Below are 12,787 nucleotides of genomic sequence, written 5' to 3' on the forward strand. Positions count from 1 at the left end.
TGCAGCTGGAGAGCAGGTCTGTAACTTCTGGTTGCAGAGTAAGCGCCTTCTCAGGGGTTACCGTTACAGGCTGCCCTGAGATACGGTTTGAATCAAACAAAGCACAGATTCATAAGTCCAGAGAGAGGGCGGCCAGCGCCTGGTACAGTAGCTCCTTTCAGCATGTAACTGTATTAAACGTCTCATCAGTAAGGTCCCCACCCCTCTGCCCAAAACGCCCTGGCTCACGAAGAGGAGGGTGCTGGGGATGCAGCAGCGCAGCTCGTTAACGGTTGTTTGGAAAGAGCCTTTGAGCCCAAGTGCTTGTTCTGCTGTGGGAGTGGAGTGTGGAGCCATCCAAATCCACCACCCCCCCCCCCACACACACACTGCTTGGCAAGGTGCTGGTGGCTGATGCCTCTCAGCACTCGCTGAAGCCAGTACTGAGACTTCTTCCAGGGAGCTTAGGAGTCCAGGCTTTTCTTAGTTTATTTGCTTTTTTGAGCTCCAGAAGTTGGAGGCAGTTGAGGTGGACTTGTGATAAAGCTTTTTTGAAAGAATCAAAACCCACTTTTAATGACTTTCTTACCTCATGTCTGTTCTGGGCAGGCATCTGGGTTTCCTGAGGGACTGCTGCCAAGCGTGACAGCAGCTGGAAAAGTCCAGGCAGAGGATGGGGACAGGATGGGAGATGAACTGGGTGCAAGGACCCTGATGGGGCAGGAGGGAAAGGGACACAAGATGCCCTCAGAGGATTTTATGTTGCCTGGAGAGGATGGTAGGTATTTGGTCATGCCTCCTTGCTCCTGCCTCAGGACCCGTCTCTCTAAAACCCAACCCAAATGTGGAGAAGCAGGAGGTATGGTGGGGGGACAGAAAAGCCTGTGAGGGGCAGCCTGTGAGAAGCCCCCAAAGAGTTGGGGAGAGGCAAAGAAGCATCGAGAGTGTCTGGGGGTGGAAAACCCCTTGCTGAGGGGATCTTCTAGTCTTCTGTAACTCTTCCTGTAATGAGAGAGTGTTTCAAGTGGATCAGGGTGGCATCTGGGGTGAGGCAAAGCACAGGAAAAGGTGCCAGAAGCTCTGCACAGAGTATCTCCTGACATTTGTGTTGTAGAGATGTAAGGAAAGGACCGGGAGCTTAACTGATTGCCTCTGACCTCCAGGTTGAGGAGCAAAGGTCAGAACAAGTTTCAGGAGCTTGGGTGTCCGGTCCTGCCCTACAGCGGGTACTGCTCATCCACAGGCAGAGGATGCTGCTGCTTTCAGGCAGTGCACTTGCTGGGGCCAACACTGCATTGGCTCCATTGGGTAGCATCAGGAAAGCTCTCTGATCCCATGGGATTTCACACATACACACCCCCCTACAAACATGCCCTCCCTGAGTTCCCAAGAGATTGCACTGGAACAAAACATCATCGCGGGCTCGTGCGCAGTAACAACCTGACTGCAGTGCCTCAGAGCTGTTGGTGATAAGCGTGTCTCCACCAGGCACTAATTTATTAGCTGTGTTCTGCCAAGGAAAGCAGATGTTGGATGAAGTATTTCATTGACTTGATAGTCGTGGCAGATTTGCACTGATGGCTTCCTATTAATTTTCCTGATTTTTAGGATTAGTCGTAGCGTCGCCTGTCTGTTCTCTTCTTGCAGTGAGTTTAAGCACATTGCAAAGTGGCAGGAGCAGCAACAGCAGCATCAGTGGAATGACATGACCTGTTTAAGAAACACTTTGGTTTGAGATATGACACCTCTGTTTAATATAAGGAGAATATAATAAGCAACAAGTGGGTTGTTCCTTCAAGGCGATGGCTGACCTCTCCCCCTCTGTTGCCAGAAGGATTCGGCATCTACTGATAATGCTGCTGACAGGATCCCATGGCCTTTGGCAGTGTCAGGAGAGGCAAGATGCTGTCTAGATGACACTTGTCAGCTGGAAACAATAGGGCCAGTAAAGGATATTCTGCAGCAGTACATCCCTGTTCCCCATGCTGGGGGAACCAATGCTGCCTGTGCACTTGTAGCACCCTCATCCACGTGCTGGTGTGCAGGTTGTGTGTGGGTGAACAACCCCTGCACACCCATGTGGGAGGGAGAAACCACTATCAGTGGCATCAGGAGAGGTGACTGCACTGCCAAACTTCCTTGTAGGGAGGAGAGAGTTGGGGTTTTGTGTTGCACATTCCTGGTAGAGACCAAGAAGCATCAACTCTCTCTCTAAATATATATTTTGCTCTTGGCAAGGGGCTTTGTCTCCTGGCTAGGATACTGTATTTATTGTTTTGAGGAAGACTGAATTAATTTGTACCCTGGATTTTCATTTGTCGATGTTCTTTGGGTTTGTGTGTTTTATCACAGTGCACTCCTTCCTTACAACTGTTGCATTTGAGCATTTTGGGAGAGGATGAGGATGGTTAGACCCCTGTAACCTGCTCAAGGGGGGATCTTTTGAATGACCACAAGGCACTGTGCCTCTGGTCCTGGACAAATCAGTAGACCATCAATAAAACAAGTGAGAGTGTCCCTTAGATTTGCCATGCCCTGCAGTGAGAAATAGTAGTGTAAAGGGGGAGAAGGAGAATCATGTGGGAAGTGTGTTGGCGCTTGGCCCTGAAAAGCCACAGTGCCCGCTGTGAGGGAGAGCACTTGGGCTGTTGCTTTGCCAGATTTTTTTACTGGCTCAGCTGGTGGGGCTTACATGAAAGTCAGTTGATGATCTGCAGGAGCCAGTTTTTTTCATCGGATCTTCAGTTTGTGTGGCTATTTTAGGAAGGTGCCATGCAACCCAGAGAGAGCCTCTTGGCCTCTGGTTCCAGGCACTGTGTTTTATCTTGAATTCTTTGCCAAACTTCAACAGAGCCAACATTTCCATGGAAAAGCATCATTAAAGGGGCATTTGTACCAGCTTGCACTTAAGTCAGCGTTCTCCAGCTTGTCTCCTCTTAAAACCGTATTTTTGTGTGTGTTGGATTCAGTTGGGTCTTCAAGTGCCTGTCACTGGCTGGCTGCTCCTGAGACAAAAGGCCCCAGGACACCCTGAGGTCAGGAATGGCTCTGTACTGTCACTGCAACTGCTGCTGGTAAAACCCCTGAGCACTGGGGCGGGAGTCTACAGAGTCAGCCTTTGGGAAGGATGGGGGTGGTACTTGGAGTCACCCTGGTGAGCTGACGGGGGCCCTATGAGGTGGTTTGCCAGTGTGGGGAGGGTGAGAAGACATGGATAGCCCCTTCAGTGCACTGCTGGCTGTTTAACACCAACAAATACTGGCTTCTGCTGGGGTTAATGGACAGAGAACAAGTGATTTAGGGCAAAGCCCTGGCCCTATTAAAGCGAACGGCAAAATTCATTCACTACATTGGAGCCAGGACTTCAGCCAGGGATTTCTTTCTGATTTAAGATTAGGAAGGGGAAGCAGTATGTCTGGAGACCCTCCAGCTCTGTAAAGCTGGTGGAAGCTCTGGGGCCTTTGAAGGGTTTGCATCAAGTTGGTTGTGCCTGTGTGAACCAGGCTGTGGCAGGGAACCCACCAGCTGCATGGGCTGGTGTATGCAGAGACCATGGGAAACCCCAGTTTCAGACCCAGACCCAACCTTTGTGTTTAGCAGGACGCCTTGGTCTGTGTGGCTTTGAGAGGGATGTGACCAGACAGAGGAGGCATCACCTGGGGGCTCTTGCTCTGCAATCCCTTGCTGGCAAGGGAGGTGATGGAGAGGAGCACAGTGGGCTGGGGTGCAGCACTGGGAGGGGGGTATGTTGTCCTCCCCAGATCTAGGTCCCTGGGAGGGTGGAGTGCTTCCAACCCCTCCTCTCTCTGTGTGATGTCCCCCCTCATCATGGGACACGTGGTGATGGGCACCTATGCTGGGCCATGTGGGGATCTGTGGGCTGCAAGGCTGTGAAAGTGTGTGTCAGGGCATTTTTGGAGACCTAAGTGGATCCTTGAAAAAGTTTCCATAGAAATGCTGGGTTAAAACCAAACTCCTGTTGGTTATTTTTCTGCTTATTTCTTAAAGCTTTGAGTGACTCCGAGTGCTGGAACACGCTGAGGCCTTGCTCTCCCAGCAGACACACCAGGAAACACTGAGGTCATTTCAAGCATTAGAACTTTTTTCCCCTCTTCCCCCCCAGCTGCATGCAGGCCCCTTCCTTCCAGAAGGACAGGCAGAGGCTTTTATTTTCCTGAGATGTGCCCAAGCCAGGGCAGCTCCCTATCGCGATCCATTTGTGCAGCGTATCTCATATTTTTACCAGGCCGCGCACGTTTACAGGCCGGACGTCAGCCAGCCAGTTGTATCAAAGTCAATGAAGCAGTGCTGATCTAAGGCAGCTGAGGATCTGATCCCAAATGCCTTCAGGGCTGAAGGGAAAAAACCCACCTAAATGCCGATGAAAATCTGAGGTCGGTGTAGGGGCTGCGATATTAAGCTTTGAAATCTCTTACAGGCTTATGAGTTGCAGAAGAAGAGGTTTTAGGGGGAAAAAAAAACCAACCCAAACCCTTACAGGAAATTACTGGTGATGCTTTATAGCTAGTTTACTTGCAGCTCAGGTAGGGACGTGGAGATTAAATTCTCTTCTAAGTGCAAGGCTGGTTCTCTGGGCTCCTACACCTGTGAAATGGTGCTGCTGCCTCTGAGACACTGGGCAAGCAGGACGGCAGGATATTGGTGCTGTCCCATCCTGTCCATCCCCCCCCTAAATCCCAAATGCTTTGTGGAGCCTGGGTTGGTATGGCAAAGCATTTCCTAACATGCGTCTTGTGAGTGGGTGGGAGTATTGCTCTCTTGGTTTTTGTTACTGGTATGATTTTCTTCAGCTCTCTGCTTGAGCTGCTGCGGGGTGATGTGCCTGTCTCAGGATAAATGATCTGGCTCTTACAAGCCGTGTTATAATGATGCACTGCAGTCCAATTTCTCACTTACAAAGCTGAAGGTTTAAGGTTTTGTGTGCTGGTCATTTATTTAGTGAAAATATTTCTCCTTTCTCGCCACTGAGTGCATCAGTGCAAGTTTTTTCCTGCCTGGAAAATATTTTCCAGAGCTTATTCACCTGCCAGTGAAGTGTAATTTCACATGGTTCCCCTGTAAGCAGCTTAGGGAAATAACATGTTTGGTTCTGAGTAGCTGGGAACAAACCACCAGCATCACACTTGGGTGTCTTAGAGGCAGAGCCCCTGAGGGTGCTCAGTCAAACCCATGTCTGAGCAGAAGGTTTTCTGTTGGAGAGCAAGGGGATTGCCATTTCCAGAAGGCTTCTTGTAGCTCGCTGAGTTTGGGGCATTGAAGACGTGAAGGCTTGCTGGGTGGGAGCTGTGGTTTTAAATCTTCAACTGATGTGTACTTACACAGATGCAGGATCTTGGGCAGGTCACGGTTCAACACAGTCATGCCAGAAGCATGTGTGAGGGGAGCTGAAGCCCACACCATGATATATTCAAGACCCATCTGGATGACTACCTGTGTGACCTGTCCTAGGGACCCTGCTTTGGCAGGGGGGTTGGACCCGATGATCTCCTGAGGTCCCTTCCAGCCCCTATGATTCTGTGATCCTATGATATCCCAAGTGAGAGCAGCTGGGATGCATTCACAGACCTTGAAGCTTCTTGATGGTAGAAACAGTTCCCAGTTTTCTCTCAAAATGATGTGCAGCTCATGTATAATCCACCCTGGCCAGAGTTGTTAGTGTTTGGATAGTGTTTGGGTTTGAGGTTTTTTCTTACTTCCCCTAGTAGTGAAGACTCCAGACCTTCTTAAAACAAGAAGTCTTAAAAATGGGAATCTGCAACAAATACAGCCAGCTATGCCAAGCACTGTGCAGTAATTTGCCCAGTTCTAGGTTGTGATATCTAGTCTGGAAGGAGTCCAACACATTCAGGTTTGCTTCTGACCTGAACCCTTCATGATTTCCCATTCCTAAGCTACAACTTCAGGAGAGATGTTATTCTGTCAGCTTTTTTTTTTTGGCTTAAGGTTTTTTTGAGGTTTCCTGTTTACACCCTGCCTAATTACTTCTTTCTTATGTTTCCCTAACTGGATGACACACATGGATGTCTAAAAATGTTGCATGTAACAACCAGCTTTGAATAGGGAGGATGTTTCTGCTGAAGAGAAATAGCATAAATATCCTGCATATGTTTTGTGCTTGGTTTTCTTTCTCACCAAAATAAACATTCAGGCTTAGGATATCATAGGGCAGTGGTTTAAGTAGCCAAGAAGTACCTTTTTTTTCCTCTCTGCCTTGTTTTTTTGTGTGTGTATGTTCTTATAAAAAGGCCTATTTTGGAAAACCTGCTGTGATGAGGATGATGGGAGGAGAATGTCTCAATTTGTCACAAGTGTGATGGAAGAGGGAAAAAGGCAGGTTTATTCCATCTGTATGAAACCTTACTGAACATCTTAACCTGCTCTGCAGAAATACAATCCTTCATTATCTCCCCTTTTGCATTGAAGATCTGGGTAAATCACTGTCTTGCTGGGAGCCCACTGCCTCTAAGTTAGGAGAGCAGCAGAAACGCAGTAACACCAAAACAGAACATTGGGCAGTGTTCTCCTTTTCACCCCTCTCCATGGCTCTGAGGTTTTATCACTTGCTTGTGCACAGAGCATACAAGTGTCTTTTTGGATTCTTACTTTTCCCCCTATAACCTTTGTATCTTGGTGTAATTTTGCCAAAAATGAGGCTGTGTATTACATTGCTCTGCTAATTTCCTATTGGGAAGGAGATGAGGAATGGGGATACTTCATTAATTTTATGTTGCTAATTTTTTTACCAGATAATAGCTTAGATATTAGCAGGCTTTTAAAAATAGCTGCTAAAAAGACCAACTTGGGGGGGGAGGGCATGTTGCAAAAATATAACAAACAAAACTGTTCGTTTGTACAGACAATGTGAAATCAATGAGAATAAGCTGAAAATGTAGAGGGGGAAGTGTGTGTGTATCTCTAAACAGCTCATGCTGCCTCTTAACTGAGCCAGACAGCTGTGCTCATCTCCTGATGGATTGGTCTGACCACATAGAAAATCAATTATATTGTTTGGATTAGCAAGGCATAGTGAATAGAAGAGGAAAGTGTTACCCCCAAGGGGTGTTGGGTCTCTGGAGAGGAGGAGCCCTGCGCCCTGAGAGCTGGGGAATCAAACAGGGGTCCCTTCCCAGAGCCCAAGGAAATGGGCCTGTGAGCGGATGTGCTGCAGGGAAATAAATCATTGGTGACATTGGGGGAGTTAGTGTGTCCTTTGCTGCTTTGGCTCTGGGAGCTCAGGGGGTCTTGTGCTGAGCTGGAGGTACTCTTCCCTAGCCAAAATCTTTTGTGTCCTATGATGACCTTGCCCTGGTGGAGTCATCATTTTGAAGCTCCTTGGGTGGTTTTCAGGTGAGAGGACCAGCCTGTGGATAGCTGCATCGAAGCCTGTGGCATTGTTGCAGTCATGTCGTACATCTTCATCACTGTGCTGGTACAATACAGGGCCAGTGGAAGGTGACTGATGCTCCAGAGTTTGTGAGATGGTCTTGTGGCTGTGATAGCCTCTGAAGCTTTTTGTTCTGCCCCCTTGTGACCAAGATTTGGGAAATGTGGGTACTGTCTTGTATGTAGGAGCCCTGTTTGCACAGGGGAGCAGCTCCATGTGAAGAGAGCTGTCTCCTTGAGATGACCTCTCTGGTGGGTGACATTCCTGATGCAGGATGGGCTTGTGTTGTTCTGTGATAGTAATTGGGAATGATTTGACTGTAAGTGCGGAGTAAGCCAAGTGAAGTGCTCTCTGCCCCATCAGGAATGGGGTGGGGATGCTTGGAGTGAGCTCTTGCACAGCTGCAGAACCAGGGTGCTGGTTGGGTCTGCAAGATGAGAAGAGCTGATGTTTAGGCTGTCCTAGTTAACACTGCTTTGTTTGGGGACTGGAGCCTGCAGATGTGAAGCTGGTAGTCACCCTGGCAGATCTGTGCTCCTCAGCCAGGCTGTGGTGAGTATCTGTGTTGTGCCTCTCAGCTCAGGTGGAGAAGGCATCTTAGCAGGGTTTGTGAATGGGCTGGGGAGGTGGGGGTAGTATGCAGCAAATAAAGGGCTCCAGAGACCCTCCTTTTCCTTGAGCTACAGCCAGCAGCAGGCAGAGAGCGTTCCTGAGATGACACGAGCACATCACCACGTGGAGCTCTGGGGATGTGCACAGGAGAGAGCAGGTTTGTCACAGGAATGGTGCTTCACTGCACGTTACCACTGAGCAATCTGGCATCTTCTGCAACTTCTTGATTGAGCTTCCCAGTACTCTGGGAAGCAGCTGTGTGACTTCTAAGGTAAGATTCCTAGAGAGTCAGGTACTAAATGTTATCTGTATCTACATCTGTAAATCAGACTTCTAAGTTGTGTCCTTATGTCTTCTCATAATTATACCCAGTTTTATTGATATCTTGCCTATCTTCAGGGGTGTCATGATGTTTAATTACTTTTAAGGTGCTTTCCAATTACCTTGGATAGCTGAATAGAAGCACAGGCTATGGTTGGTATTCCTTTTACGTTTTGATCTTTCCAGCAACTTTCCTTCCTCCTCAGCACAAGGCTTTGTGGATGTGTTGGCTATAATAGAAACCTTTTTTACTTAACAATAGACAACAGAGGCAATTAAAACAGCCAGAAGTGATTAATGTGATTTCACCGGGTGAAAGCTAATGCAGCTAGCAATTAAATAATGGCAACCCTTGTGCTATCTCAGAGCAACAGATGGGGAATGATTTAAAAACACTATTGGATCAGACACTTCGCAACAGGGGCAGATTGGTAACAGTATGTCAGAGCCAGAAATATGCCCCACCTTGAAGGGGGTGCTGATGGAGTGATTAATTGATGGTAGCATGCGACTTACTTATGACCGTGTGATGGCAGAGACCTCGAGCTCTCAGGAGCAAATGGACCCCTGATCAGGTTGTAATGGATTGAAGGGCTCCAGGCAGTGTGTTCAGTGGGTGGATAAAGTGCAGGGAGTGTGCTGGAAGCTGGAATTGGGATGCGGCAGCTTTGTTTCCCAAACCTGAAGGATGAAGTGCTGGAAGGGGTACCCTGCTGGGAGCATGGGTTAGTGGAGCTTGGGGCTGATGCCTCGCTGGGGTTTCTCACAGGGGGCATTGCTGCTGCCTCTGTGATGGTGCAGTCTCTGCCCTGTACTCCTGCATGCACAAGCTACTCTTCGTCTGGGACTTCTCTACAAGTTCATGTTCACAGCAGTAGGAGAAATGAAAGAAAGGGGTTTCTTCCAGCTAGACTCACTCTGTACGTGGTCTCTTTACCAGCATTGCTGTTCTGAGGAGTGATGTGATGGTATAGGTTTAGTGCCACAAGTTGCCAGTGCTGATGCCACAGAAGCTGTAGCCATGTTTTCCTGGATGCTTGACAGAGTTGTGCCCACAGATGCTCACCACTGACCTATTTGCAGAGCTCCTCAAGAGTGGGATCTCTCCCAGGCTTTGCTCAAAATGAGCTCAATTAGTTGAAACAATAAAGCTTTGTTAACTTGGCTTCTTATGGCTGAGACGGGCTGACTGGTGACAGAAGAGGCTGTCTCTCTGTAGCCCTTCTTGCACGAGCAGACACGTGTTGGAATGGGAGCAGTGCTGGGGGAGGCAGAAGGTATCTTTCTGTTTATACTGCAATTGGGTCTAAATTGTATTTATTTTTAAGTCTTTATAAGATTTAGATGGGCAGCACCCTGGGTATGGGTTGATGGGATGCTGGTGGCAGTCCTGTCCTTGTCCCCGTCTGTGTGGAGCCAGAGGGATGTGAAAGGAGGAACCTGCTACATGTTGCTGTTTAATCCCTCTGGGAGCCCCTGTCTAAGCAAACCACCCTCAGCATGTGCTCAGAGCACAGAATTTATAGTCTGCAAGAAACTTGTACTGTCAGGAAAATGAGTTACTCTGAGGTTGGGGAATGAATATAAAAGCTTCACCAGTTCTTGCCCAGAGCGTGTTGTGAAGTTGGTCCTCACCAAAGCTGGCAAGAGGTCCAGAATTAGAACAGATTTTAAATAATGTAATAGCTTTTGTGGAAATGTATTAGATTTCAAAGGGCAGATATTAAAAGGGTATATAATGTGTGGCTATTTCTGGATTGCTCTCCTCTTACAGAGAGAAAGACCCGCTGTTTGCAAAAGATAAATGTGACACGAAGTGGGAATCAGGGTGGTCTAGGCATAAGGCTAGAGGTTGTAAAGCTCATCCCGCTCTTCAGCATTGACTTCAAGCATCTGTCTTGACGTGTGCAGGCATCTGTATGAGAATCCTGTGGAGACAATAACTCCTAATGCTTGTGAAAAGCTATCTGAGTGATAGTGTCTATGTCCCAGTAGAGACTCCATCCGCACTAGAGACCAAATCTAGGCTGACCCATCTGCGGCGAGGGCTTGGGTAGAGGTGGGATTTCATGGATCTCTGGTCATCTCTGCTCCTTACCAGAGCAAAAAGCCATTGCTGCTGCTGCTTGTGCTGTGGTACTGGCCAGGCTGGTTCATCTTCAAATTAAATTCTCGCAGCGTTTGTCACTCGGATCTAATTCTGCGTCCTGCTAAGCACCCTTAATGCCTACTTGAAGTTGATGGGAGCCAGGAGTGCTGAGGCAGCTCCCCAGACCAAGTCCTTGGAGAAGGACGCTCACCTCCAGTACGGAGCCGATTCCCTTATCAGTGCAGATTACCAGCCTGCTCTGTGCTGTCTTGTGGGGCTGTGCAAGCCAGGAAAGCCACAGATCCTGCCCTTCCTCACCTTGCTGCATTGCTGTCTTTGCAGATGACAGAGGGCCGGCACTGCCAGGTGCATCTCCTCGATGACAGGAACTTGGAGCTGCTGGTTCAGGTAAAGACCCCTCTCCTTTGGGCACGGGTAGTATAGTACCAGTTTTCTCTGCTTGCTTATTTCAGCGGTGCTACTGGGGCTTGATGAGTAAGTGATGCTGGAAGAAAAGCTGTGTATCTGGCTAGAAGGGGAACAAGCAGGCATGCTTTCAGGCACTGTGTCCCTCCTCAGACCTGAACCAGTGGGAGGGTTTCACTTGGGCATTGCTGCACGGTGGGCAAAATACCTGCCCTCAGCTCTGCTTTTTATCCAGCTTTTCATCTGCTTTCACCAAAACTCATGCAGTGTATTAAGTGCACCCCTCACGGCAGTGGTTTCTTGTAGCTTAGAAGCCTGTATTTTTGGCATGTGTTTTCTTCCTATCACAGAACCAAAAGCACTAGGTCCTTTAGCACACACAGTATTTTCTTAATTGAAAAATCCCTCCTGCTGTAAGTGCAGGGAAAGCTGGAGCTGCCACGGATCTCCCCTGGAAAGAGGAAAGCAGCAGTCAGTCCGTGCGCTTCAGCACTTCAGCTCAGTGTCGTGAGATAAGTACATAATCATCTCTCTGTGCTCCCAGTGTTCCAGCAGCCCCACAGAGACACTGAACCTGAGTCTGACTGAGCCACCTCTCTACTGAGGTGTGCAACAGGGCTTTAGCTTGGCCACGTGTGTGTAGATGTTGGTATTTGTGGAGAAAAATGTTATTGTGTATGAGAAACCTGGACTGGAATGAATGAAACTATTTTCATTCTTTCAATAGCCCAAACTTCTGTCTCGGGAGTTACTGGATCTGGTGGCCTCACACTTCAACCTGAAAGAAAAGGAGTATTTTGGGATAACGTTTATAGATGATACGTAAGTATGTTTGTTTTAAATAGGCATGTGATTTACTGTGATGTGAAACCTATCCCTGGCACTGTGGCATCTCGGTGTGATGGAAGAATTACTCTTTCTTTCAAAGAATGATTTTTCTTACCTAGTACATGTGCTGTTTGGCTGAGGAAGGCACAAGCCAGAAAATATTTGGAAAATACCTTCCAGGCACAACCCAGAGAATACTTGTAAAATACCTCCTGACACTTTTACTCTTTACCTTTGTCTCACCAAGGTGAAAAACTTGCTTTTTAGCAATAATTTCCCATGTGAACACCCTCAGCTTTCTTGCTCTGAGCTCTTAGTAACAACAGAAAGATTTTGCATTTATCTTCAAAATTAATCCCTCTGATTGCTTTGCACTTTAATCTCATGTGTTTTATTGAGTCTCTTAAACCTGAGCATCCCTAACAGCAGTGAAATACAAAGCTAGTTCTTCTCATAAACAACTTCCTTCTAGCTTCCCTTTTGCTTTTAGATATCCAAGCTATTCTGCAGGCTACCAGAAGGAGCTGGGTGAAATGCTGTGGCCGTGCTCCAGACATCAGCTTCTGTGGGGTTAACTTGGAGTTGTCAGGGTTAATTGAAATCTCACCTGGTCTATAGACTTAGCTATGCACTGAAATGCTTCTGAGTGTCCACACTCTGCTCCCTGAGCCAGCATCTCCAAAAGAGCTCCCTTCAGCTCCACAAAAAGCTGGAGTGGACCTCCTTAGGGTAGTGTGGAAATGGAGATGCTCGCTCGCGCAGCCCCTAAATAAACCACCGCTTGCCTGATGGGAACCTCATGGGAAGGGCTTTAGTCCCTGCTGTTCTCTGCTGGTTTTTGCACTGCCCTGGATGGAAGCTTTTTCTCTCCAAATCTCTGCAGCCGTGTGTGGGGACACCCTCCCACAGCAGCTCCCATCCACAGGTGTGGGACTGGTGCTGGGGAAAGGGCTGCTCTCATGGAGCTGCTTGGAGCTCCTTGCTCCTGAGCCCTGACCGCAGCAGTGTGGTATTTTTACCAGCCACTCTTTTCTTGGGCTCTCCCTAGAATATTTTTGCCACATCCTTGTCCTTTCAAGTGTTGGAAAGCACTTTCTTCCTGTTCTCCTATAAATCCCTTGAGGGAT

At 48.0% G+C, this 12,787-nt stretch overlaps 1 protein-coding gene across 1 annotated transcript in view; it reads left to right on the forward strand.

Annotated features, from left to right (window-relative positions):
• Positions 1-12,787, forward strand: part of FRMD4B (FERM domain containing 4B) — a gene marked incomplete at its 5' end in the record, with an annotated part of 81,563 nt that overhangs the window by 10,065 nt on the left and 58,711 nt on the right. The window contains 2 exons of the mRNA XM_084269427.1: positions 10,749-10,814; positions 11,560-11,654. Coding sequence (XP_084125553.1) covers positions 10,749-10,814; positions 11,560-11,654 — 161 coding nt within the window. The remainder of the gene's footprint in view (positions 1-10,748; positions 10,815-11,559; positions 11,655-12,787) is intronic.

The sequence above is a fragment of the Gallinula chloropus genome, assembly GCF_964237585.1.
Source record: "Gallinula chloropus genome assembly, chromosome: 12".
Lineage (NCBI taxonomy): Eukaryota > Metazoa > Chordata > Aves > Gruiformes > Rallidae > Gallinula > Gallinula chloropus.